The sequence below is a fragment of the Dipodomys merriami genome, unplaced genomic scaffold (genome assembly GCF_024711535.1).
Source record: "Dipodomys merriami isolate MVZ:Mamm:240054 unplaced genomic scaffold, mDipMer1.0.p SCAF_4, whole genome shotgun sequence".
Taxonomy (NCBI): Eukaryota; Metazoa; Chordata; class Mammalia; order Rodentia; family Heteromyidae; genus Dipodomys; species Dipodomys merriami.
In genome coordinates, this window is record NW_027205603.1 from 35,224,588 (window position 1) to 35,251,405 (window position 26,818).

At 37.9% G+C, this 26,818-nt stretch overlaps 1 protein-coding gene across 3 annotated transcripts in view; it reads left to right on the plus strand.

The window, feature by feature from the left end:
• The window catches only part of Clvs1 (clavesin 1), a 169,471-nt gene that overhangs the window by 64,728 nt on the left and 77,925 nt on the right, over nt 1-26,818 (plus strand). For all 3 annotated transcript variants that reach the window (XM_069990793.1, XM_069990794.1, XM_069990795.1), the window contains exon 3: nt 17,951-18,125. In XM_069990793.1, coding sequence (XP_069846894.1) covers nt 17,951-18,125 — 175 coding nt within the window. The remainder of the gene's footprint in view (nt 1-17,950; nt 18,126-26,818) is intronic.

Below are 26,818 nucleotides of genomic sequence, written 5' to 3' on the forward strand. Positions count from 1 at the left end.
TTAGACTCCAGGCAGCTTAGAAAATATACATTTTCCTTACCTCTCTTTATTACATTCTTGCTTGGCTCCTGTGCACTGAAACCAAAGACAAAATAGTAACCATGTACAGTAGAGGACCCAGAGCTAATCAGAGCCTTTAATTCACTGGGTGATTCCCAGTTGTCTTCACAGAGATGGTATAACAGCTCAGGGTACTGGTCATTTCCTGTCTGACTGTGACGTTGAATAGGGATGATGTCCTGCTTGTCTGACAAGATGGTGAGTTGAGAGAAGTTCCTCGAGAAGTATGGGGTGTCTGGGGTGTTGGTAGGACATAAACATATGACTTCCTTTTTCCTAAGAAAATACAATTATCATTGTGGTTTATTAGAAACCTGCTTTCTCCTGTAAACCACTTTGGGGATATGCACTGAATCTGGTCTCTCCTCTCTACTTGTTGTAGTCTGGTTTCCTCCAAAAGAATCCTCATAGTTAGGAGTACCTAAGGAAATCTGAAATAAGGTTTTTGCTCTAAAGCCACCAACCCATACTGAATCATCTCCGTTACTGATAAAGAGTTGTAATTGGGATAGTCTGAGCTCAGAGCCAGGCTGTCATCTCAGGCTGGAAGAACAGGTGAGTGGGGCTAACCATGGCAAGTAATCTTGTTTAGAAAGCTAATGACCTTGTCTTACCTGTGAATCTGAGATTTTGCTACTCTGCCCAGAAATACTTAACTAGCCTGAGAGCATCCACAGGGAGATTTCCAGGACACATCTCCCTTACACTCAGAGCTGCAGCCTGGGAAAGCTCTTTCCCATTCCAGTCAGGATTAGCAGGGAGGAGTAGGAGCCACAGTCCCACAAGGCAGTCCAAAATAATGCTGCAAAAGCTCAGAAAGTGAAACTTCTATTGGAACCCCATGCCACAAAAAGTAGATCAAAATCAGCATGCTTAAATTAGAAAGTGGGACTAATTGCTAGGGTTAAACAGGATTCAGTTTCCCAATATAATAGTCAAAATGTACAGATACAACTGAAAATCACCCATCATTCCAAGAGCTAAGAAAAATCACAGTTTAAATGAGAAAAGGCAACCAACTGATGGAAATGTAGATGAGTCAAATACTAAGATGATCTAAAAGAGGTTTACAGTATCTGCTAAATAAACGCTAAGGGATAACTTAAAAATAACTTGAAACCAGTAAAAAGAAATAGAAAATCTTAGCAAAGAAATAGAAGTTTAAAGGAAAAGAGCCAAGTGGAAATTTTGGAAATGTAAAGTAGAATAGCAGAGAAATGTCAAAAACCTTGATGGACAGACTCATTAGTAAAGTAGAGGAAGAAAAGTATGAAGCTAGTAAACTTAGGGAAGGTTGTTAGAATTTACCCAATCTGAACACAGAGAAAATAGAAATAAAATTAAGCAGAAACACAAGAATCTGTAGTATCCAGTATTAATATGATTGGCATTTCAGAGAGGGAGTGGGCTAAAAAAAATATTTGGAGAAATAATGGCTGATAAGGTCACAAATTTGTTTAAAAAAACATAAAACTTGCAGATTCAATAGAAACAATCCCAAATAGGATAAAATATTAAGACAGGGCACAATTAAATATTGTGAATGAAAGACAAATATTTTGGAAGCAGCCAGAGAGAAACAAGAAGACACTTGTTCAAATTACAGTTGATTTTCCATCTAAAACAAAAACTTGAGGCCATTAATTAATATAAATGAAATCACATGAAGTGTGTTCTCTGCCCATAATAGAATCAAATTATAAATCAAAAACAGAAAGACAACAGAAAAGTCTCAAAGGACATGAAAAGTCAGTACTATACTTCTACACATCATCTTAGCCAAAGAAACATCATACTCTAAGTAGTGTAAAGGTCAAAAAAAGCAAAAACCAAACTTCAAAGGAAATTTGAAAACACCAAACAACTAAGTGAAGATGAAACAACAGTGCTGGGAGCAAACTAATAGCAGAGCTGCTGAAATGGAAATGAGAGTTTCAAAACAAAAGTTTAGTTTGCTACCTCAAGAAACTAGGAATGAATGTAAAAAAATAAAGCCCAAAGCAAGCAGAAGGAAATATGAACAAAAGCTCACAAAAATAGTCATGCAAAAAACAGGAGGAAATCAATGACCCAAAAAGGCTTTGAATTTTTTTAAAAAAAAATATTAGCCAGGTATCAATGGGTTACACCTGTAATCCTAGTTACTCAGGAAGCTGAGAGCTGAGGATTGGGGTTAAAAGCCAGCTAGGCAGGAAAGTCTGTAAGACTCTTATCTCCATTTAACCATCAAAAAGTTGGAAATAGAGCTGAGGCTCAAGTGGTACAGTGTTAGCAATGAATGAGAAAGCTCAGGGACAGACTCTAGGCCTTGAGTTTAAGCCCTATGGCTGGCACAAAAAAAAAAAGTAGATAAAAAATTGTATTAGGTGAAGTAAGCCAGACCCAGAGAAACATAGGTTGCATGCTTTCCCTCATTTGTGGTAGCTAGAATGTGCCTATAAGTCTGCAAGTAAAGACACTGGGTGGTAAACAAGGCGTTATAAATGAATTAACTGTAACTGTAACCCCTTTGTACATGACCTTGACAATAAAAAGAAGAAAAAATTAAAAAGAAATGAATAAACTGAAGTGTAGTAGACTCTATGGAGAACAATTCTTTATTTATGGAGTGTAATTCTTTAAAAAGACTAAGTCAAAGCCCAACAAAATGAGTGCCAAGAAATAGGTACTTGCAAGAAGGTAGTTGGGGCCAAAGGGCGAGGGCAAAAGAATGAAGGGAGGAAGGAGGAGAATGCAAGCAAGAATTCATTGCTTGTACCACAGAATTGAGAAATATTAGGGAAGGGGTGGGTCAAAAGAGGGTGATGATTTTGAAGTGACAAAACAGATCAATATGCATTGTATACATAACTGCTTTGTAAAGGCAACAAAAGTACATAACCTAAAATTAAGTAAGGAAAGGAGTATGTTGTGGGTGGGTGGGTAAGAATGTTAAAGGTGTGACACTGATCAAGATGCACTATATTCATGAACTGCTTGGTGAATGACAAGTCTTTTCTACTTAAAGATAATAAAAATATTCAAAAAAATTTAAGTGACAAATAAAGAAAAACAATAAACACCACAAATCACCAAAATGAAACTAAAGTGGGTGATATATCACTACAGGTTTTACAGCTGTGAGAACAAAAATAAAGGATTACTACTATCAATTTTATACTGACAAGGTCAACAACAAGAAAGAAATGGAGCAATTCCTAAAAACAACAAAATATGCAAACTCAGTTGAATTGAAATAATCTGTATTGCTCTATGTTCTTAATGTCATTATAGTCACAATTCAAAAATTGTTGAAACAATTCCAGACATACATGGTTCCACTGAAGAATTCTACCAAATATTTAGATAAGAATCAACATCAAGTTTAAACCCAATCTCTTCAAGAGAAAAAAAAAGAGAGAGAACACATTTCCCAACACATTTCCTGAGGCCATTTCAGCATTATTAGCCATCAGGGAGGGCAACTCAAGATGATGTGTTATCCCTATATGTCTTTCAGAATGGCCAAGATAAATAGTTGCACTACCAAATGGTGGTGATGATGCAGAGAAGCTTTGCTAGTGGGAATAAAACATGGTTTTGCATTTCTAGCACAGTTTAGCAGATTAAAAAAAACCAGCAAACTATACCTGCAATTACCACATGACCCAGAAATTTCACTCTAGGGCATTTGCCTTGGAGAAATGAACCTAAACACTTTTCTCAAAGGTTGATAACAGCTTTGTCTGTAATAATCCCAAACTAAAATCAGCTTAGATGTTTTCCAGTAAGTTTAGTAGTTAAAAAAGTTTGCAGATCCATACCATTAAATATTAATTGAAGTAAGAACAAGCTATTTATATATGCAATAACCTGGATGACTTCTTCACAATTATGTTGAGTGTAAAATGCTAATCCAGAAGGACTGTAAAGTGCAAAATTCCATTTATATAATACTTTTGTAAATGACAAAATTTCAGGAAGGAAAATGGATTAGAGATCATCAAATTTCAGGGAATGGGAGAAGGAAGTTATGAAGCATATAAGATCATGTTATACTAGATCTGTTCCTTCTCTTCACTAGGATGGTGGGTACATACTAATCTAAGTCAGTTAAAATTCACACACACACACACACACACACACACACACACATACACACACACACACAAATAACTACAACCACGTGTGCATTCGTAATCATCTCAATTCAAAACATTTTCCCCTGATCTTTCTAACTTTGTAGCTTGTTCCATTCCTATCCTTGCCCACCATGAGAAAACTTCAGCACTAATTTCTGTTTTTTGTACTTTTTTTATTGTAAAAATACTGTACAGAGGGGTTACAGTTACATGAGCAAGGTAATGAGTTCATTTCTTATCAAGCATTGTTGCCTCCTCCTTTGTTTTCTCCTACCATCTCTTCCCTCCTGCCTCCACAGCTACTCCTCCACCCTCCCCCTCCCTACAACTCTGGCCAAAGTTGTAAAGTTCATTTTCAACATAGTATCTTATATTGTTAAAATGGGTCAACCTGTATCCTATTTAAGCATTTTGTTTTTTCCCTTCCCCTACCCAAATTAAAGAAGTGTATATGCAAGATGCAGGGCACTGACATCAAATACAGTGAAAACAGGGGTTATACCGTGTGGGAGGAACATACAAAGAAACAAAAAAAAATCACATGGTACATTATAAATACATTAGAAACAATAGCAAGAAAGAAAAAACCACTTGTGTCCCTATCTTGGGGTTCAGTTCATTTAACATCATCTTATATGGTCATATGTACATAGCTTTTGACCTTTTCTGCTTGTCCTACACATGCACTAGTTATTGTAAATAAGGGAAACCACTGGACCTATGTTTCTTTGGGCCTGGCTTACTTCACTTAATATAATTTTTTCCAAGTCTTTCTATTTCCTAACAAATGGGGCAATTCCATCCTTTCTGATGGAGGCATAGAATTCCATTGTGTGTGTGTGTGTGTGTGTGTGTGTGTGTGTGTGTGTGTGTGTGTGTGTGTGTGTGTGTATCACATTTTCTTGCCTCTACTGAGGGGCATCTGGGTTGGTTCCATATCTTAGCTATGGTTAATAATGCTGAGATAAACATAGTTGTTCAGCACTAATTTCTGTTCCTCTTTGATATAGTCTTTGTCTCAATGAGAGCTCTTGTAGTAACCATCCACTGGTCAGACCTGACAATGAATTCAAGGCTTTTGACTATAACATAACCTCCCAGAAATATATGGCTTAAATCCAACCAAACATATAGAACTTACTGTAGTTTATGAGGAACAGATTAAATAGTATCAGGACAAAAGTAAGAGTCCAGTTTGCAAAATTTAGGACCTTCTACGGGGTGAGTGGTGTATAAGGAAGTGACAATGTGTGGAACCTTTTCCAGCTTTGTCTTAACTGTACCCACACATATGATACATGTATGTATAACATAAACAAAGCAATTGATAAAGGTTGACAGTTGTTGAAGTGAACAGAGAATGTATCATATTATCTTTCCATTTTTTCTGTTTTCCTGGGCATTTTCTTAATAAACACTTGGCAGGAATAAACCCTGCTGGCTGTCATGGGATTCAATGATATTTTAGGTCCCTTCCCACTGTGATATTCAGACACTGAAGTTCAAATCCTGGCTCTGATATTTATTAGCTATGTCCTCTGGGCCTTCGTTTTTCTCATGTATAAAGATGAAGGCTTTGGGAGAGCTCTATAAAACTGTGTATCTTAAGGTCACCAGAAAAATTGATTTGAAATCTCTCAGTAACCCATTCAATTATGAACAATCCTCCATGGCACCAGGTTTTCTTTCCAATCTAGATCTTTCAAACAGTAATTTAAGAACTTCTCTTCTGGACCCAATAAAGACAAAAAGAAGAAAAGAAATATTCTTCAAATATTAAAAGGTATGTTCTTTGTCTCTTACCTACCTCCTTTTCAAAGTCAGTCATTTCCAGCAAGTGGAAATCAATACTCTCTTCTATTGGGAATATCTCTGTCACAATGTTGTTTGTAAGCTTCCACTGCCTTTTTTCTCTATTATTCTTCAGTCACAGCTGATATTTTCTCTCTGTATCCTTTCCAAGGTCTGATGCCAAAAGTCTGCTACCTGGACCCTTTTGCTCCCAGACACCTGAGGTGGAGGGAACTCCTGGGCAGCATTACTGGTGGCTATGTTACTGATTTAGGCCTGTTAGGAACTATTTCTACCCCTCACCACCCCCACTCCCGTACTGGTCTTGGAGCTTCAATTCAGGTCCTGGGTGCTGTCGTTGAGATTTTTGCTCAAGGCTAGTGCTCTACCACTTGAGCCACAGCTCTACTTCTTGCTTTTTGGTGGTTAATTGGAGAGAAGAGTCTCCTGTACTTTCCTGTCCAAGCTAGCTTTAAACCACAGTCCTTAGGTGTGAATCATCTGTACCTGGCAGGACCTATTTTTGAAAGGATTATTAGAGTTGGATCTTTATAATATATCCTTGCTTCCTTGAGAACAGTGGACTCTAGTTCTAATCTCTGTCAATCTTTCCATGTGACCTCTCTGGGACATTCTCTCTGTACTGGTTTACTTTAATATCTACTCTATGGGGTAGTTGAGATGGCTAAATGAGAAAGCACATGTGAAAAATGTGGTACATGCCACCTTGTACATATAAGGTATGTGCCTGCACCCCTTTCTTCTAATGCTAAACCTAATAGAATTAGCTGGACACAAATTATATTTTTTGGCCTACAAACTCATCAGCTCCGTGTCCTTTTAAGATGGCTCTATATAAATCTGGTCCCTTAAAAATTGAGGTGGCCTTTCTTTTATTATTAAGTTGCAAAATTAGCCTGGAGGAAATGAAACAAAAAACATCTTCCTGTTGACAGCTTTTCATTTGGTCAAAAGCAGAAATATATGGGTTGCCTTTTAAAATTTTATTTTATTGTAAAAATGCTGTACAGGAGGTTAGAGTTACATGAGTTAGGTAATGAGTACATTTCTTGTTGAACATTATTACCCTCTCCTTTGTTTTTCTCCTACTATCCCTTCCCTCTCCCACCTCCCCCACTCCTCCGCACCCCCAGAAGTTGTAAAGTTCGTTTCCAACATAGCATCTTGTGAGTATCCTTGTTGCAATGGATCATCTTGTGTCCTTGTTTCAGCATTTTGTTATTTGATGGGTTGTCTTTGTAAAGTATCTGGAGAGGAATAATAAGCAAAAGCTTTTCCACTGATGTTTTAAGAATATGTGATGTTTGCTTAAATCATAAGCAGTACAGTTGATTTTAAGTTCCAAGACATTTCTTCAGGCTTGCAAAGATGACAAATGAGTCAGTGAAGAGTGTACAAATTAGTAGAAATGAAATGTGTTCATTGAGCGTGGAATAATAACTGGAAATGACTGCCCTACTTGATAGATCCTAGCAATTGATTTTATCCATAGAGTTCCCAAGCTCTAGAATCTCCTTTGCAAATAAAGAACCCTCAGCATATTCTCTAAGCATCACAGAAATTTACTCTTCTTGTCTCATAGATTGATGTAACTGCTTGCCTTGGATATAGAAGAAACTTATTAGCACAAATGGATTCATTAAATTTTTCCAGAGCCAGTCTCTGCTAGCAGGGGAAGAGCTCTCCAGGGTTAGACTATAGACAGAATATCCAGTCTCAACTATCTTCAAGTTGTTAGGGGTTCTCCAAACTCATGGATTGACCTGTTTGCTGGCCATATTTCTCATGTAGGGATATTTATCTACACAGCTCATGCCAAGGGTTTATCTATTTGAAATTTGTTTTAAATAAAAATTATTCACCTGATACTTGCTAAGTATGGCAAGGAAGACTTAAAGCAAGACTGTTGTAGTAGGAGTCAAGGTTATTGTAACTGAAATGAACAAGGACACCTGGGAATGTGTAACCAACATTGATTGGGATGAGGAAGTAGATGGAAAATTATTAACAGGAACTGGATAAGTGTTAAGAGTGGTAAAAGAGAAAAGAGGAGTTTGATTAGATTTCAGGGTGGGGATTCTCAATAAACTGTCTTACTAAGATTTTTTGCAAAAAAAAATCGAGTCTTTTCAGTCAGAGGACAAAGAGGCTAGAGTTGGAGCTGGAGATTAATGGCTCATATCTATGATGTTAGCTACTCAGAAAGCTGAGATCTAAAGATCCCAGTTCAAAACCACCCCAAACATAGAAGTTCATGAGACTCTTATTTCCAATTAACTAGTAAAATCTGGAAATGGCAAGGTGACTCACGTGGTAAAACTCCAGCCTTGAGTGAAAAAGCTAAGAGAGAACAGGGAGTTTTTTTATTTCCTCTTCAGAAATTAAAATGATGATCTTCCCAAATACTCCCTTTAACTGGCCTCCAATTGTCAACAATCTCTCTTGATTTTGTTAAGATAAATTTAGGCATTAAAATCTTCCCAGGCAAAATTCCAAATCCTAAAATGTATTTTCTCTTTTTGTAAGCATTTAAAATATATGTCTTTATATACATATGCAATGCATTTTTGTTCTGCTATTCATAGTGTAGGCTATTTTGGACCTACTTTGAAGTTTAACAAGCTTGTGCCCACAGTATCTCCTGCAGTCTAGCTACTATTAAGTGGCAGCAATAAATAATAACCACCAGCTCTAATTGCTGAGAGAATTGCCAAGTGATAATCTGTGATATAGTTAAGTGAAAGAAACCAACATTGGCTTTAAGTACTTTCATAAAATAATTCTTCAGAGAGGCATCAGAACTTCCATGGGTGAATTTGCCTGCGAGTGCAAAATAAACTGACCCTCTGAATACACTGTAATTGGGGTAAAACAAAATCAGCCAGCCATTTGTCTTTCATTGTTTCTTTTAATTTTTTGTTGTTGAACTAAACTGTCTATGTCCACTACGTTATGTTATAATTACAGTGTTAAATGTGACCTTTTATGTACTCCTGTAATTACTCTGATGAGGTAGAGTGAGAATAAAGAGAATAAGGAGACTATATTCTAATGGAGGGCCAGAAACTAGACCCACAGGAACTCCATGAAGCAGGTACAGGGGGAAAACCATTGCCCCTCTGGAGACTTTGAGACTTTCCTGCCTTAGGTAAGGTTCACTGGGTACCATAGGCCCTCTTCCAGGAAGAGCTACATCCATGCTCTGATATAGACAGCCAGATAATCTATTGTCTGCTTTTGCCAATGAACTCCTAGTGTCCCAGGTCTCTAGGAGTTCTCTGTCTTACCAAAACCTCAAAATGAGATTTTTCTGCTTCTGTTGAATAGAGTATCATTTCTGGAAGTATAGCTGGGCTTGCCAGGAGGATTTTGTCCTCTAGGCCTTGGGAATATATTTATTCTGGTTTCAGAGGATGAGCAAGCTATTGATCACACTTGTTATTAGTAACAATTAGAACTATAAGAATCTATTAAGGTCAAGAATTCTTCCCATCAGGGAAACCATGGTGGCTCAAACCTATGTCTATGCATTTGGGAGATGGAGATTGGAAAATCACAGTTCAAGGCCTGACAGGTAAAAGAAAAAGTTCACAAAACTCCATCTCAATAATGGCTGTATAAAGGAGTATATGCCTATGACCTCCGGAACACAGGAAAGTACAAATAGGAGGATAATAATCCAAGCCAGCTTTGTTTTTTTCTTTTTTATTATTATTAATAAGTTTATTTTATTGTGAAAATACCGTACAGAGGGGTTACAATTACATGAGCAAGTACATGAGCAATGAGTACATTTCTAATTGAACATTGTTGCCTCCTCCTTTGCTTTTCCCTTACCATTCCTGCCCTCCCTTCTCCAAGACTACACCGCCCCTCCCCCACCGCCAAAGTTGTAAAGTTCGTTTTTTGACATAGCATCTTGTACATTTCATTGTTGCAATGGGTCCACCTGTATCCCTATTTAAACAATTTGTTTTTTCCCTTCCCCTCCCCAATACAGTGAAAACAGGGGTTATACCGTGGGGGGAGGGACATACAAAGCAACAAAAAAAATCACCTTATAAATATGTTAGAATCAATAGCCCACACATAAAACAAGACCATATCTTGAAAATAGCCAAGACAAAAGTGGGGTGACAGAGTGGCTAAAGTGGTACAGTGCCTATTTATGAGCATAAGGCCCTGGGTTGAACCTAAGTATCACCAAATGAAAAAAGAAGGAAAGAAGTAAGAATGGAAAAAAAAGAATTCTTCTCATCATGTTTGACTCCTAGAATCTGACCCAGAAACTGTGTATTTAGTGGCAAGCATTTCTTGTACCTCAGTGCTATAGAGGTCATAGAAAACTTGTTTCCTTCCATCTCTGAGAATCTAGTAACCTTGGGGTATCTCCAGAAAGATGAAATAGTTATGATGTTACAGTTGGTAGAAGAAAGGCAATCTGCAAACTAGAAGGCAAATTACATTTCCTTCAAGGTAGATTACAAAGGTATCTTAAGGACATAAATATCCTAATGAGTTTTAATCTTTCATGAATTTGATTGCTTGCTACTATTACAATGGCTTATGATTAGGACCAGAATTTTATCAGGGAAAAGGATCAAGAACTTTGAAAAGTTCAGATCACCAAATTACTCAAGTTCACTTGCTATTAAATTTTCTGATGAGAGTTATCCATATTTGAGAATTCCAATTCTAAGTTATAGGCAACTTATTTTATACTTTTTTTAGTTTTAAGATCTTGCTTGCCTTCCAGGATATAATTACCTCTTTACTAAGTTCAGAGGTTTCGTATTTTCAGTGGCACTAGATTGTCTGAGTTATTAAAATTTTAAGATGTTAGAGCTGCTTTGCTAGTATACTATTTAAATCAAGTCGCATGTCATTTTCAGAGGTGGTGATTTGGGAAAGGTTCCTCTTGATCGCAGGAGTGATTGTAGAATCATTGATAGGAAAGGTCCTCAGGAGTATGAAATTATTCAGAGCCATGCAGTACCATATGATGGGTATTTTTCTCTTTTAAATGCATTTTCACTTATTGTTCAACATCTTATCCTGAACATGATTGTGTGATTGTAAGATACAGGCAAGTTCAGGAGAAAGAATAGTCTGTCTCCAGTAGTGTCTAGTTACACGACCATTAGCCTAGTGCAGAATCCACAAATGTCTATATAATTCTATTGATAACCACATTAGGGGTAGATCTTGTTGCAAATGTCTATATAATTCTATTGATAACCACATTAGGGGTAGATCTTGTTGCTTTTGACCCTGTTGGACTGATAGAAACATAGCTACATATCTAGTGCTCAAAAAAAAAATCTTTGTGGAATGGTTAATGAATAATGTGGAAACACAAAGGTATTATGTTGCAATTTTGGAAGATACCAGTTTTGTGTGTGTGCGTGTGTGTGTTGTGTGTGTGCACATGCATGCATGCATGTGTGCATGCACATTCCATCATGAATTATGAAATAATGGTTCTAAGTCACTGGAGTCGGGGCTGAGTAAACTGGCAATCTGCCACTTCTGGTCTAGAAAGCTTTGGTTGGAGACAGATTGGCCAAAGTAGAGATACTAAAATCAGTGTTAATTAAGTTGTAGTAAGTGCTTATTCATTCTTGAGTCTCTTCCTCATTTTTACTTTTCTATGCCCTTCAACCAAGTGAGCTACTGGAATAGACAAGCATGAAATTAATTTTTCATACTTGTTTAGTAATGGGTGAAGTGCTCATAGATCACTTTCATTGGACTAGATTTTTCTCTCTTTTTTTTCAATTCTTTTTTTGATACTCTTTAAAGATGCCAGATTGCTGAAGGAAAGAAAGGCTTCCTTGCTTGCCTTTTAGACTGTCATGGAGTGATGTTTGCTCTTTTGCAATGATTTACAAATATTATGGTACAGCAGCCTTCCTGTCTGTAAATATCCACCTAGCATTCATTCATATTAACTCTTCTAGATTATCATTTACCCACTGACTTCATTCAAGCTCACAATAATCTGGAATGTTTGTTTATTAAGCCAAAACTAAAACATATTGAAGAATAGGTAAATTTTCTTACCATGAGCTCAGATGGCTTTTTATTATTTTTGTATGTATTTTTATTATAAAAATAATGTTCAGAGGGATTATAGTTACATTAGTAAGGTAATGAGTACATTTCCTATTGAGTTACCTCCTATTTTTTAAATTTTTATTTTCTTGTAAAGATACTGTACAGAGAGGTTTCAGTTACATGAGTAAGGCATTGTTGACAGGCATTGTTATACCCTCCTTTGTTTTTCTCCCACTCTCCTTTCACTCCCCTACTTCCCTCAGTCCCTCCCAACAAAGTTAAAAAGTTCATTTCCAACATAGTATCTTGTGAGTATCGTTGTGGCAATGGGTCATCCCATGTCCTTGTTTCAGCATTTTGTTATTCCCCCTCCCTTCCTCAAATTAGATAAATGTATATTTACAAGATGCAAGGAACCAAAATCAAATACAGTGACAACAGTAATATATCATAAGAAGAAGAACATACAAAAAAACAAAGAAAAAAATCACATAGTACACAACAACAAAGAAAAACCTCTTTGTCCATATCTTGGGGTTAATTTCACTTAGCCTCATCTTATACGGTCATATTTCCTGCATCTTAGAACTTCTGGGTAGGTTGGTTAGCATGCTTGCTTGCCCTTTATCACTGAGACTCATTGATTAAGCATGTTCTTTGTGAGAGGAATAGTGGTTACCAGAGATACAGAAGCAAATCCACCACATTCTCCCTTCTAGTAGAGCTTGGTGTAGCATGGACTAGTGAGGCAAGTATTCTTAGGCTAGGAATAGAAAGGCATATTCTCTCCTGAAAACCTGACATATACTTATGGTAGTCCTTTATCACACTTTGGAGGTAGAATGCAGACTAAATCTTAGTCATCCCTAATGTCAAATGATATTAATGTAAATAATGCCTGTTTCTGATCTTTACTGTGTAATAAATTATTAGATCCAGCTACAGCCCTCAGATTCATTTCCTAACTCACAGAGCCCCTCTTGTCCTTCATAGTACACTCTTCACACCCATACCTAGTCAGTGACTTACTTTCAGGTAGTGTCCTTCACAGTTCTCTCATCCTTATTGTTTCCTCACACTTACACTTGAATCCACATCCTTCAACTGTGCAGAGTCCTTGCTGCCTGTCTAATTCTCTCTTAAGCCCAGCAGCTGTCATTGCCCTCTTTGGGTGACCAGTTTGGAGTTCTCTAAAGCAGGCAGAATGAAGATAGAGCACATCACATTTCTGATTTTACTTGTACATTCCTTTGCACTGGCCCCAGGCACAGACAAGCTTACCATTGCTCTCATGTAAAGTGCAATGCTACTGGTTCATTCTGTTATCTACATGGCTCCTTCTGCCCTTTCTATTTATGTCCTGACTTTCTTTTTCCTCATGGACCAATTGAAGGCTCTCTGAGAAACCCAGCCTTACATAATCTCTCCTTCTTGTGAGGCCTACGTACTTTGCAATCCTGTTGACTTTCTACCTGATATCATATATACTCATACTAATGAAAACCACAATGAGCATCACACCTTCTGTGCATTTTCTGAGTCAGCTGTTCTGCTAAGGTATTTGTGGGTATTAGCTTTATCAGTGAGGCAAGTGTGATGTTTGTCCTATAGATGCAAAACATGAGCCATAGAGAGATAAAGCAACTTGCTAAGCGTATATAAAACAACCAGGATTTGAATCCGAATCTGAATAACTCCAAATCCTAGAACCTAAGGAGCACACTTTATTATCATGTTCATATTTTTATTGTGTGTGCTAGTCCTGAGGCCTGTCCTCAGGGCCTGGGTGCTGTTCCTAAGCTTTGATGTTCAAGGCCAGTGCTCTACCACTGGAACCATACCTCCACTTACTACTTTTCCATGATAAAAGTCTCAGGAACTTTCCTGTTGCCTTCTGCTACCATCACTACCAGGAAAGTAGCAGGACTCAGAATGGCCTCTCCATACCTAAGCAAATACAAATGATACCTCCTTTGGGGATGGGTTTTCTAATTTGCAAAGCTCCTTTGCATTTCCATTTCTCATAATGAGCAAAATTGCTTGCATATGTGGAAGAATAGAAAGTTGCCCCTGATGAATTTCACTTTTCTGTGGGTGATTGCATGTATAGTGAATGGCAGTGGCAGGTAATCAGGGTCAGCATCTCCCTCAAATATAGGCCTGTTTTGCCAACATGTCAAAACAGGCTTTTTCCTCTGCCAGATGCCAAATACTCCAGTGGGGGTTCCAGCAGGCACATTTTCCTCTCCTTGTTGGTTGAGGCATCATTAGCAGTTAAAGGACAAGAAAAACTGCAAACGATCCACAAACTCAGCGGTTTTAGAAACCAATTACAAATTATTTCTCATGCATGTGTAGGGCACATCAAGTTCACAAGGTTGACACAGCTTCTTATGAAAAGCTGCTAGTTAACTAGCAGCTCCCAGTATGTCTTATCCTTTCCTTCAACCTAGCATGTGGCATGTTTTTAACATGAACATGAACAACAAGGGTGACCTCTGAGATCTAGTCACAGAACTGGCTCAGTGTCACATCTGTGTACATATCATTAGTCAAAGTATGTCACATAAAGAGGGGAGTGCATCTCAATAAAGCTATAACTAATGTATAGGAGATGAAGAATTGCAGACAGTTTTGTGTTAATGTAGTTTATCACATTTTTGGTTTTTGAGGGGGTTTTTTGAGGGGGTTTTGAGGTATGACTTCAAGGCTTCTAACCTACTAGCTCCTGCCTCTTGAGCCATGCCTCCTGTAGTATTCTCAATTTTTAAAAAATTTTTATTGTGAAAATACCATACAGAGGGGTTACAATTACATGGGCAAGGTAATGAGTACATTTCTTATTAAGCATTGTTGCCCCTCCTTTGTTTTCCCCTTCCCATCCCTTCCCATCTCCTGCACCCCCCACCTAATTTGTAAAGTTCGTTTTTCGACATAACGACTTGTACATCTCATTGTTGCAATGAGTCCACCTGTATCCTTACTTAAATGGTTTTTTTTGCCCTTCCCCTCCACGAATTATACCAACATCAAATACAATGAAAGCAGGGGTTATACTGCGGGGGAGGGACATACAAAGCAACGAAGAAATCATCTTATAAATATGTTAGAAACAATCGCAAGAAAGAAACACCATTTGAGTCATTATCTTGGGGTTCATTTTCCCTAACATGAACTTATCTGATCTTTTCTGCTTGGCTCAGACATATACTAGTTATTGCAAATAAGGGAAAGCATGGACCTATGTTTCCTTGGGCCTGGCTTATTTCACTTCATATAATTTTTTCCAAGTGTTCCATTTCCTAACAAATGGGACAATGTCATTCTTTCTGATGGAGGCATAGAATTCCATTGTGTATATATACCACATTTTCTTGATCCATTCATCTACTGAGGGGCATCTGGGTTGATTCCATATCTTAGCTATGGTAAATAATGCTGCAATAAACATAGTTGTGCTGATAGCTTTAGTATGGTCTTGTTTGTGATCATTCGGGTAAATGCCCAAAAGTGGGATTGCTGGGTGATAGGGGAGAGGAAAGAAAGATGGCCAATAGATTTTTGAAGAAATGCTCAACCTCCCTAGCCATAAAAGAAATGCACATCAAAACAACATTGAGATACCACCTCACCCCAGTTAGAATAGCTATAATCAAGAACTCTAATAACAACAGATGCTGGAGGGGATGTGGACAGAAGGGAACCCTACTGCATTGTTGGTGGGAGTACAAACTTGTTCAACCACTTTGGAAAGCAGTATGGAGGTTCTTCAAAAGACTCCACATGTATTCTCAATTTTTAAGATATTCTTCTCTTTCTTTTTTTTGACTCAATACAGTGAATATAAGGAAATATTTTTTTATTTTTGTTAATTCTTCTTCATTCAACTTCATTACCATGTACTAAGGCTATGCATAGTACATAGTACTATATACTAAGGCCCAGTTCTTCAGCCCTGATTTTATTCCTGTGTATAATCTTTCCAAGAAAGCTTTAAACACAAGCATGAGCTCCATGATAACACTGTTGGTAATTTCTATTTTCCCATTTGGTGTGTCCATATTTCTATTTGGAATTGCCTACCCTCATAATTTTTGATCCCATTCTCTAATTCAATATTTTTTTCCCAATGAGAGATGTCTTTGAAGGGGACTTGGATCATTATATAATGATGTAAAACAAAAGCAATACCTCAATAAAAATTTACCTCATGTTAATGGGAATATGGCGTCTTTCAAAATGAAAAGAAACACATCTAAAAGCTAACAATGTTAAGAATTTGTATGTATTTTTTAATACTACTGGATCTCACTGTATAGTTCAGGTGTAGTTGAGGATTACATCAAACTCTTGATCTTCTTTCCTCTCCCTCCAAAGTGTTATGATTGCAGGCATACACCACCACAGCTGGCAAGAACAATTTTTTAACCAGGAGATCATTTTAGGGTATCTGCCATGTTTATATAGTCAAAAAGATGTAGTTTGGGGAGGCTTTAGGCATTTTCCAATATAGCAGGACTAACAAAAATAGGTTGACTTGGGGAGTAAAATTTTAGTTTCTTGTAAGTGTGAAACCTTCACTAAAAGTATCAGAAACTGTATATTTTTATTTTTTATTTGTGTCTGTCCTCCCTCCTGAAAGATCTTACTTCCTTTATCCCAATAACCCATCAGAATCTGATCTACTCTTCAAGACATATTGCAAGACTTTACTTATCTGTACTTACTTGCCTATATGCTCAGATTCTGTCAATCCCTCTTATCTCATGTTGCTAACCTCCAACAACCAAACTAAAGATCTCTGAAAGTAGAGCTAGGATATACTACTTCAGGCAGGAAACACAACACTGAGTTTATAATAGGCATTCAGTAAATTCTTACCACCTAACTTGATCTAGAATCTGGAGACCTTTGGCTGTTAGAATTTAATATCAGGTTGGAAATCTTAGGAATCATTTCACACTGATCTCACAAGACGCTACTTATGATATTGGTGAAATCCAAAATTAATGGCAGGTTTCTGGCATCATTTTCCATCCTTTATATTCATGTAAGAAAGGCCTTGAAGTTGAGCATCTATGACATTAGATATGTACCTCAGATAACTTCTAGAATGAAATAGCACAGTGCCATCATTTCTTCATATCTGAAAACTATTAACAACAAAAATGAGCTGGTGAGCGAGTGGATGATGTGGAGGAACACACACCACACTGGAAAGCTGTCAGTCCAGTTTTCATTCAACAGGTTTGCCTGTTATTGTTACAGATGTACTCAAAGTGATCTCCTTCCAGAACCATGTTGTGTAGACCATCAGGGCAAACAAGCTATTCTTCCTGCTTTACATTTCTCTTTCTATGATCAACGAAAGCTAAAAGGTAGCATCCCTTGCATGGATGTTTTCATACTCTTGGCAAGATTCTAGAAATAAAAATACTTGAAATAAGCACCTTGGGATTGAGATCTCAGTCCATTTGTTCAGCAACGATTCATGGAACATTCAGTTACTGGAAATGCTGCCAGGAATATAGCCTGGTGTGTGCCCTTGAGGATATCGGAGCTCAGTGAGGGAGAGCAATGGGTAAGAGCTGTATTTCAGCAGAATGTCACCAGTGCAGCAGGGGGAGCAGAGCACAGTCATGGGAACACAGAAGCACAACAGCTCATTAAGTGTGGGATGCAGCTGGGGTCAGATCAAAGGGAAATATCCATCCTGGGAGTCTTGAAGTGTTGCTCCTGGGAAGTCTAGCAAATATATTTATAGTCTTTCTGGTATAAGAGGACTCTACAGGCTAGGTTCATGAAACAGTGGCACAAAGACACCAAATTCACTGCCCACAGGGTCTTATCTGTCACCTTTCTATATTCATACTCAACTCTCCTTCCTGTTCTTGTCACAGGAACTCCTTCACAGACATCCTGCGGGCCATCTTGCTGTCATTGGAAGTTCTCATTGAAGATCCTGAGCTTCAGATAAATGGCTTCATTTTAATTATAGACTGGAGTAATTTTTCCTTCAAACAAGCCTCCAAACTGACACCTTCAATCCTTAAACTGGCCATCGAAGGGTTGCAGGTATGTTCAACAAGTGCTTGATGCCAGACTTCCTTATTACTGCAAGTAATATTTGTCTTGTAGATAGAGATGGGGAATGTGGATAAATTCATCTCTAAGTGCTTTTACTCAGGTTAGGTTTAGATGTTTGTCTTTTTTGAAATTAGCTTTCATTTTCACTAATAACTCTAAATTGCTGTTCCCACAAGCACAAATTAGCTACCGTAGCAATAAGGAGTAAAATGCAGAGATGTTTGGCTTAATCCATCCGAGAGTTCACAAAAATTAGAGCGGGGAAACATTTGCTTTATGAATGTGTCCTACATAGAGGTGACAGGGGGGCTTTCCAGGTTTTCCAGAAACATTTTTATGTCCCAGAAATGCACCCTACAGATTACCACTTTCCAGTGTCACGTGCTACAGTATTTGCACACAAGTGGATCATTTCTGTGCAAAGAAAGTGGCAAATGAATCTCCGCCTCATGTTTGTATGACCATTTGTCAGAAGTTGGCCTTTAGGGAAGGAGTTTTTATGCTATGTGAAATTCAAGTGGCCAATCTACAAGGACCCTTCTACTTTTTAAGAATCATTGATTTTGTGAAAAGTCACTCACTTAGAGAGACAATGCTGCTTACTGTTGGCAAAGTATCACAGCAGAAAATTAAGCACCTACTTTGGAAAGATCCAGAATCAGCAGAGATAAAGTTTGTAACTCTTCTGAACTTGTTGGGAAGATTGGTACCATGTAGTGACCCCATCAACCTTAATGGATACCAGTTATATGCAGCTATGAGTCTATCACAAAATACAGACATTGAGTGATTCTGGGTTTGGGCAGCCATTATGCTTTCATATAACAAGTAATGGGTAGGTCTAATTCTTAAACTATGACCTATTCTTAATTGGCTCTTAGCAAATAGTTGGCACCTTGTGTACCTCTAATAAGCATGTGTGCATTGACTGAATTTTATTTTATGTAAGTTTTGCCCACTGCACACAGGAGGAGAAGTGGAGCTGATATTTCAGAAGAGGAGCAGAAAGTACATGTCCTAGGAATTTGCAGGTTACAGGGAATGTCCTGCCTTTGGCTTAAACCCTCCATCATGGACCTTTATATTATTTACTGTCAGTCACTTTCTTGGAGCTCTAACTTCAGTCTCCTCTCAGTCCCTGAATATCCAGCCTCTCTGTTTAAACCAATCATTAAAATGAGTTTTAAAGGAAGCCTTAAGGTTTATCTTATACTGCAATTAGGCTAACCATATTTCCAGAAATTTCTATACAAGCTTCATGTAATTCTATCTTATAAAATAACTTGTTATATTTATATGTAGCAACCTTTATGCTTTCACAATCTTTTTTTTTCTATTTTCATAAGTCAGGAAGAAAAAAACATGACCTTTACCAGACCCCATGTCCCAATTTTTCTTTTTGAAAATGTGTGAATTACACAAGGAATACAAAATATGTCCCTTGCCTAAGTCCTTAGGCTGATGTCGGTCTTACTGAGTTAATGCATATATATGATTGTGTTTTAAGCGGTAAGGCCTGGTTTAAGTACAAGATATTCTTATTTAAAAAATTCCAGATGGTTCTGGTGGGCAAAGTGATTCTCTTCTGGGCTGTTACTTGTCATGTGCCCAGGTACACAGCATCCTGTAGCACCAGGTAAGGAACAAAAACAAGAAAAAGAAACAAGGTAGCAGAGTCAGAGGAGAAAAAGTACACACTCCTAACATTTCTCAGACCAGGGACTCGCCCTTCTAGGCAAGATAAGCCCCTATGACTTGAAGAGAATAGCAGCAGACTATTCAAGATTCAGGCTGTCTGGATTGGGGTGCAGCTCTTTCTGAAAGTCCTGCCTTTTTTTGGGTCCGGTCGTGGGGCCTGAACTCTGGGCCTGGGCGCTGTCCTCCAGCTCTTCAGCTCAAGGCTAGCACTCTACCACTTGAGGAGGCCTTAAGTTCTTAATGAAGGACAAACTCTCCCACCAAAGGTAGGAAGCCAATGGTCCCAGAGAAGCTGGATTGAAACATAATTCCTCCATCTAGAATATAGACATCATCATCCTGTGGTTGTAATGTCATGTCTCTGATTCATTGAAGAAGTTAATGTATTAGATTATTGGAAACAATTTTGCTCTTGCCACACTAATTAGCTCTGGGTAGCGATTAGCAATTTCTCACACCAGGTTATACTTTCTCTGATAAGGACATTCAGATAACATGGTCTACCTACTACTGGCTTTCCCAGAACTTCCTCATCACAGAGGTTGTCTCCATCTCTAGATGGTGATGAACCTTTTTGATACCCTGATAATGCCACAACTGGTACCAATGGTTCGCCCCTTTTTGTCACCTGTGCTGCACAGGTATGGTCCCACACAAGTTTTAACTTGCTAGTTAGCGTTAAAAGGTCAAGAGAAAACCCACCAACACTACTTTTTGAGAAAGAGAAAAGCCACACAAGGCCATCATCTGCAACAGAAAAGAAGTCATGCTCCTCCCCCACGGTATAACCCCTGCTTTCACTGTATTTGATGTTGTTATAATTTGTGGAGGGGAAGGGAAAAAACAAATCATTTAAATAGGGATACAGGTGGACCCATTGCAACAATGAGACAAGTCATTAGGTCAAAAACAAACTACAACTTTGGTGGGGTGGGGGAGGGGTGGGGGGAGGATGGGATGGGAAGGGGAAACAAAGGAGGAGGCTACAATGCTTGATAAGAAATGTACTCATTATCTTGCCCATGTAATTGTAACCCCTCTGTACAGTATTTTCACAAAAAAAAAAGTAATGTTCTTCTTTTACTCATGTACTCTCAGAGAGAGGCCTAAGAAATCGCCTGTCTGCTAGATAATTGGGGGATCCCAGGAGAGGGAAGTCTTTTGTCTCAGTGTGCAGAACATTCTCTCTCTACCATCCTGCCTTTTGTATGGCCACTTTGAGAAGTATGATCTGTCAGCAGAAGAACCAGACCACTTTAGTGATCAAGCTAGATCAAACACTGGAGAGTACAGCTCTCTGAGGTCTGATCCTCTCCCCCTAAGAATATATAAAACAGCACCCCAGAAAGCATTTCAGATAGCTCACTGTTCAAGAACTGAGAAGTTAAGGTCAGTTTGGGTCATTTCAACACCTTGCATTTCACCTGGTTCCAGAAGCCTGGGTTTTAGTCATTATCATCTTGGTTCTTGGACAGTTATTCAAGAAAGCCTTAGATTACTCATTGTAGAAGGTTGCATTCTCTGGGTTGAGACTGAGAAAGCTTGTGCTCTTAGGTCAGGAAGAAGGTTTGTCAGCAGAAGTTACACTGGGTTTCAGTCATTTGTTCTGAAGGCTTGGGTGTTCTAAAAGTTGAAATGACCCTTCTGATTCATCGCTAATTGAAGTCAAGGGACTGAGCCTTTATATGCCCATATTTTTTCATCACTGTGTGCTGGCTGCCCTGGGAAGAGGCTGTGAACTTAGGAAATGTGGCTCTCTCCATTCTGAGACCCCAGAGGGAGTTGTTATCTGAGATTATTCTTTTGAGGATGTTCTCTGACCAACTTTCCCAGAGGCTGGGGGCAGGTGTGTCAGAGCATCTACTATGATAAACACATAATAGCAAGGATCTTCCCTTATGTGCATGGGTCTAATGTGTAATTCATTTTTCTTAGTTAATCTAAGTCCAATAAACTCCAAAATGGAGGTAATACTAGGTGAAAAGCACAGGGTTTTCTTTTTTTATTGTGAGAATACTGTACAGAGGAGTTACAATTACATGGGCAAGATAATGAGTACATTTCTTATCAAGCATTGTAGCCTCCTCCTTTGTTTCCCCTTCACATCCCTTCCCATACACTCCCCCTCCCCCCCTTGGTCCTCCCCCCCCCAACAAAGTTGTAAAGTTCATTTTTTGACATAACAACTTGTACATCTCATTGTTGCAATGGGTCCACCAAGCATAGGGTTTTTATTCCAGTGCTGGTCTTCTATTTGGGTTTATCAAATTTGTAGTTCTGTGTTTTATGAATTATACTGCATTTGCCAACAAAGATTTTAAAAATGTATGTTCATAGGAATTTGGTTGTGTAGTTCATAAGTAAATTAATTAGTTTTTTATGATAATCAGATGGAAGAATTTTTAAAGGATCATCAGATATTCATATCAAAAGTTACCTCATAGCAGCCAGTCCTGAAATGTTAATAGTATATCTATTATGTAATCTTCCTTTCAGAGCAATGTTTTGAAAAATGTCCCTGCTTACAATATTGAGTTGTACCAGTTACTTAAATATTCTGAATGTTAGTTCAAAAAACTTTGGTTATACTCTAATTTTGAGAAATTATTTCCTCTTTTCCAGACTTTGGATCTTTAAAGGTCAGAAGGAGCCATTGTATCTGTTCATTACAACTTGTTTAAATTTTAATCAAACTTAAAGTAATATTGATAGCACTATTTTAATACAATACATCATAATTACTCTCAATCTGCTGAGGAATTCTGCCATAATGAAAAATATACTGAAGTCCTACTCTTGAGGGTTGTACTTTTTCCAGAATCCATTTTTGAAATTATTTCTTATAAATCACTACAGCCCAACTATTACAATCAACACACAGTGTTTATCAGCGTTCAGCCAATCCAACTCCTTAGGTAGCTTTTACTGTGCCCAAGTGTTGCACTTAGGAAGAAATACTGCCTTGTGTCCTGTGGGATATTTATGAAATATTTGATTGATTTTAAAAAACTCAAATGTTTTGTTATGGGTTTAGAAAATCTTGCTTTTCACAAAGAGAAGGAAATCCAAGAGAGGCTGGTTAGTTTTGTCTCTCCATGGCTGTTTTGCCAATCTACACAATTTCAGCTCATTAATGCTTTGTTCAAGAATTATTGCATGGCATCCTTATCCCATTAGTGATGTTTTCCTGACATTTGCACCAACTTTGACTCAACTTCTTCCAACAGCTTTAAGCCATCATAGAGGAAGAAAATGTGTATTTCTTGTCCATTTGTTGTCTCTCATCCTTCATTGATTATTTTCTAACTCCTAACCCAGTGAGGATAGGATTTGGACCAATTCTCAGATTTAGCAAATTCAAATCATCTGCTGCTTTACATCCTCTTTCATTACATACTTTCAGGCTTTGCTCCATTCTCTTTGGCCTTCCTTCACCCTATATTTTTCATCCATTGCTCTAAAACATATGGTTGTTTACTTGCACTGGTGAATCCAAAGTGTCATATTCAATTGAAGGAGTAAAATGGTTTCAGTTCGGTCATGTTGGCAGGCAATGTGACAGTTCCTGTGTGTAAATGATTAAGTTGTGTTGTGATAAGAAATTTGAGAAGGCAGGTTGGGAAGACACATTTCAATCATTATTGGACTACTTTTTCTATGGTCTGTATCTCAGATATGCATCGTTCTGACTCATGTGTACCCATTCAATACCAAATATGGCTCAGAAGCTCCTCTAATAATATGATTTCAGGGCAGAACAAAGCCAGCCTGGCTTCCAAGATCATACATCCTATTTCTCAACATGTAGTCCCCAAACCAGTAGTATCAACAGGAGCAGGAGCTAGTTAGAAAAATTGAGCCTTACTGTGTCAAGAGTTTCATTTCAAAAAGTCATCTAGATGGTTTCTATACTCATTCAAGTTTGAGAAGCACACCATGTTGTGAGAGTGCAATGGACTTGAATTTAATTATATCTAACTCTTGTTCTAGAAATTTCTTGTTCAAGAAATGTTATAACCCACATTGCTAGACCCTCTTCAGAGCACAGGGTCCTCTGGACCAGAGCAGAGTCTGAGAGTTTCTCCTTCAAAAACACTTTCAGGTGATGCTGATACTTCTGGTACAAGCCATACTTCAGTGTGGGAAACAAATAAGAGTCTACTGAGCCTTGCCCTGGGCTTTGCACATGATCTCAGGCAAGTTGTTCAGTCTCTAGGTCTACTAGGTTTTCCTATCCATACCATGTAGAGTCCTAGCAGTCCCATATTACAGTTTTACAATAGAATTACAAGTACATAAAAAGTCACTGAACAAGCTAGTATGCGCTGCATGTTTGTGTGTCATTGAAAGAATGAAGAGACTACTCTTTCCTTGTCCTTGGGCTCTTGTGGTTATAATGCACACAAATAAATGAAATCTTTCTACATCAACCCAGATATATAAATCAGGATTTCTGAACATTAGGTCTCACCAGTCTATTCACTGGCCTTAAATAAATACGTTCCTTATCTGTGCTCACCGTAGCTTATGAAATAGGCCTGGATTGGTGTCATGAGCCTATGCAGTGGCACTTGAGATAACTTTTTTTCTATTTATATAGCGTGGCCCTTTTAATTATCACCCAAAAGTTGAGGGTACGGGACTGAATGTCATTTCCTTCTTCCTGTATGATCCTGCAGCAGCAGCGTTAACAGCATCTTTTATGGGTCCTTCTATTTGTCACGTATTAAAGAATATTAGGGCTATGGGAATATATCTCAAAGGTGGAGTGATTGTCTAGCATTTCCAAAACCTTTGGTTTGATGCCCAGCACCACCAAAATAAAATATTAAGAACAAATGTAAGGAAAAAGTGACTTGATTTTTTTGACAAGAGCTTATTTAATTCATGTTTTCAAACCATTCATGTAGACTTGAAGAACATTTTTCCTCTAAGCAAAGTATGTTTTACCTACTCAGGTCATGAGGCTGCAACTTTGATTTTGTAATAATGCAATATGTTATTATGGAAATATTAGAAGAATAAAATATTTCCTCTGATGCTCTTCTTTGTTAAGTATCAATTAAACTCAGGAAGATAATTAGGGCTAATGACACTCTGGTGAGCTTGATGGTAGATAGGACAGCCCATTTAAAAATAGCTCCAATTAAATAGACCTGTCTCTGGCATACTTTTGACAAGTTGTATGTTTCTGAATTCTTACAAATGGTAAACCTAAACAATCCTTCAAATCAGTCTATGAAGAAACAGTTACTACGCATTTGTTGCTAAGAGAACAATGAGTATTATTAGCCTCTTATCCCAAAGACAAAATTTCAGAATTCAATTAGTTATTTGTGTATTTAGAAGGACCTGATTTTTGTGTGGTTACATTCAGAGAACAACCCAGGTCATAAGTGGACAGCTCATGGATTTGCAGAAGATGAAGACAGGTAATCAAATTCAGATCAAGAGAAAATCGTGCCTGTGACCCAGAGGTACTAACCCAGTAACTGACCCCCAAGGTAGCCACTTTTCTGACTTCCCAATCATAGAGTAGTTTTGCCAAAGGACAGCTTAATGTTACAGAGGAAAAGAAATGATTCACGGCATGTGTCCAGGTGTTCCTGTGTGAGTCAGGCATTCTTTTATGGCATGACATTGCTGTCCAGTCCTCTCTTGTCTATACTACTTTCATGGAAGGTCTCAAATCCCATTCTCCATGGGATTTATAAGTAATTCTATCTCATGGAATATAGACAGACTATTCAGCATCATATGTTACACAGTTACATCTGAAACTTACACACTTTATTCCATGTGTGTGTGGGCTTGTATACACAGAAAAACACAGCTAAGGAAGAAGAATAAATTACCTGAAGACATGTGATAGAGGTAATTTAGTACAGTTCATGTTTGAAGCCTGAAAAGCATTGATGCATGTGAATGTATGTCAATCAGACATGGTTTTCCCAGCCATAATCCTGAGCTATCTGGAAAACGCTGTCACATCCACGTATTATTGAAGATAATATGAATGTATATAAAATATTATAGCAAGCCAACCTTTAGTACTTACAATGTGATATGTATTTACTGCAAACCCTTCAGGTTGAGCATGGTAGTCTATATCTGTAATCCTAGCACCTCAGGAGATGAAGATTCAAAGGATTGCAGTTTAAAGCCAGCCTGGGTGGAAACGTCCTCAAGTCTTTATCTCCAAAATAACCAACAAAAAGCAGGACTGGAAGTGTGGCTCAAGTGGTAGAGCACAGTCATGAATAAAAAAGCCAAAGCCAAATGAGATATCCAGAAGAGTTGAACATGGAGCTGGTATGGAGATACCAGCACACACACACACACACACACACACACACACACACACACACACAGACACAGACACAGACACACACACACACACACACACACACACACACACCAAAGAAACAACCAAAAAAATACTCTGGGGGTAGTACTCAGTAACAGAGAAGAGGGGGAGGAAAGAAGAGAGGGAAAAAGAGCAGAGAAGAGAATGGGAAGAAGAAAGGAAGGAATAAATGGAAAATCTGGTAGTTGTGTTAAATAATAAGAAAGTGAAATTACAGAAATTTACCCAGAAATAAACATTTTAAGATTTAACATCTGCTCTTTTAACTTTATAGTAGACAGTAAGCAGCTATTTCTTTAAATATTTTACTTCAGTATCATAATGATTTCATAGTATTCTATTGTTAACTATAGAACAATGTATTAAGTGATTTCCAACTGTTTAATATTCTGATTGCTCCCAATTTCTTCAGCGTTGATGAGATTAAATAACCTTTTTTGAAACAGTACTGGGTCTTGAGTTCAGGTCCTTGAGTTCTCACTCTCAAGTGGTGTTTATGTCAAGGCTGGTGTTCTACCACTTGAGTCATACTCCCATTTCTAGCTTTTTGTTGGCTAATTATTGATAAAGAGTTTCACAAACTTTCTTCCTGGGCTGGCTTTGAAAGGTCATACTC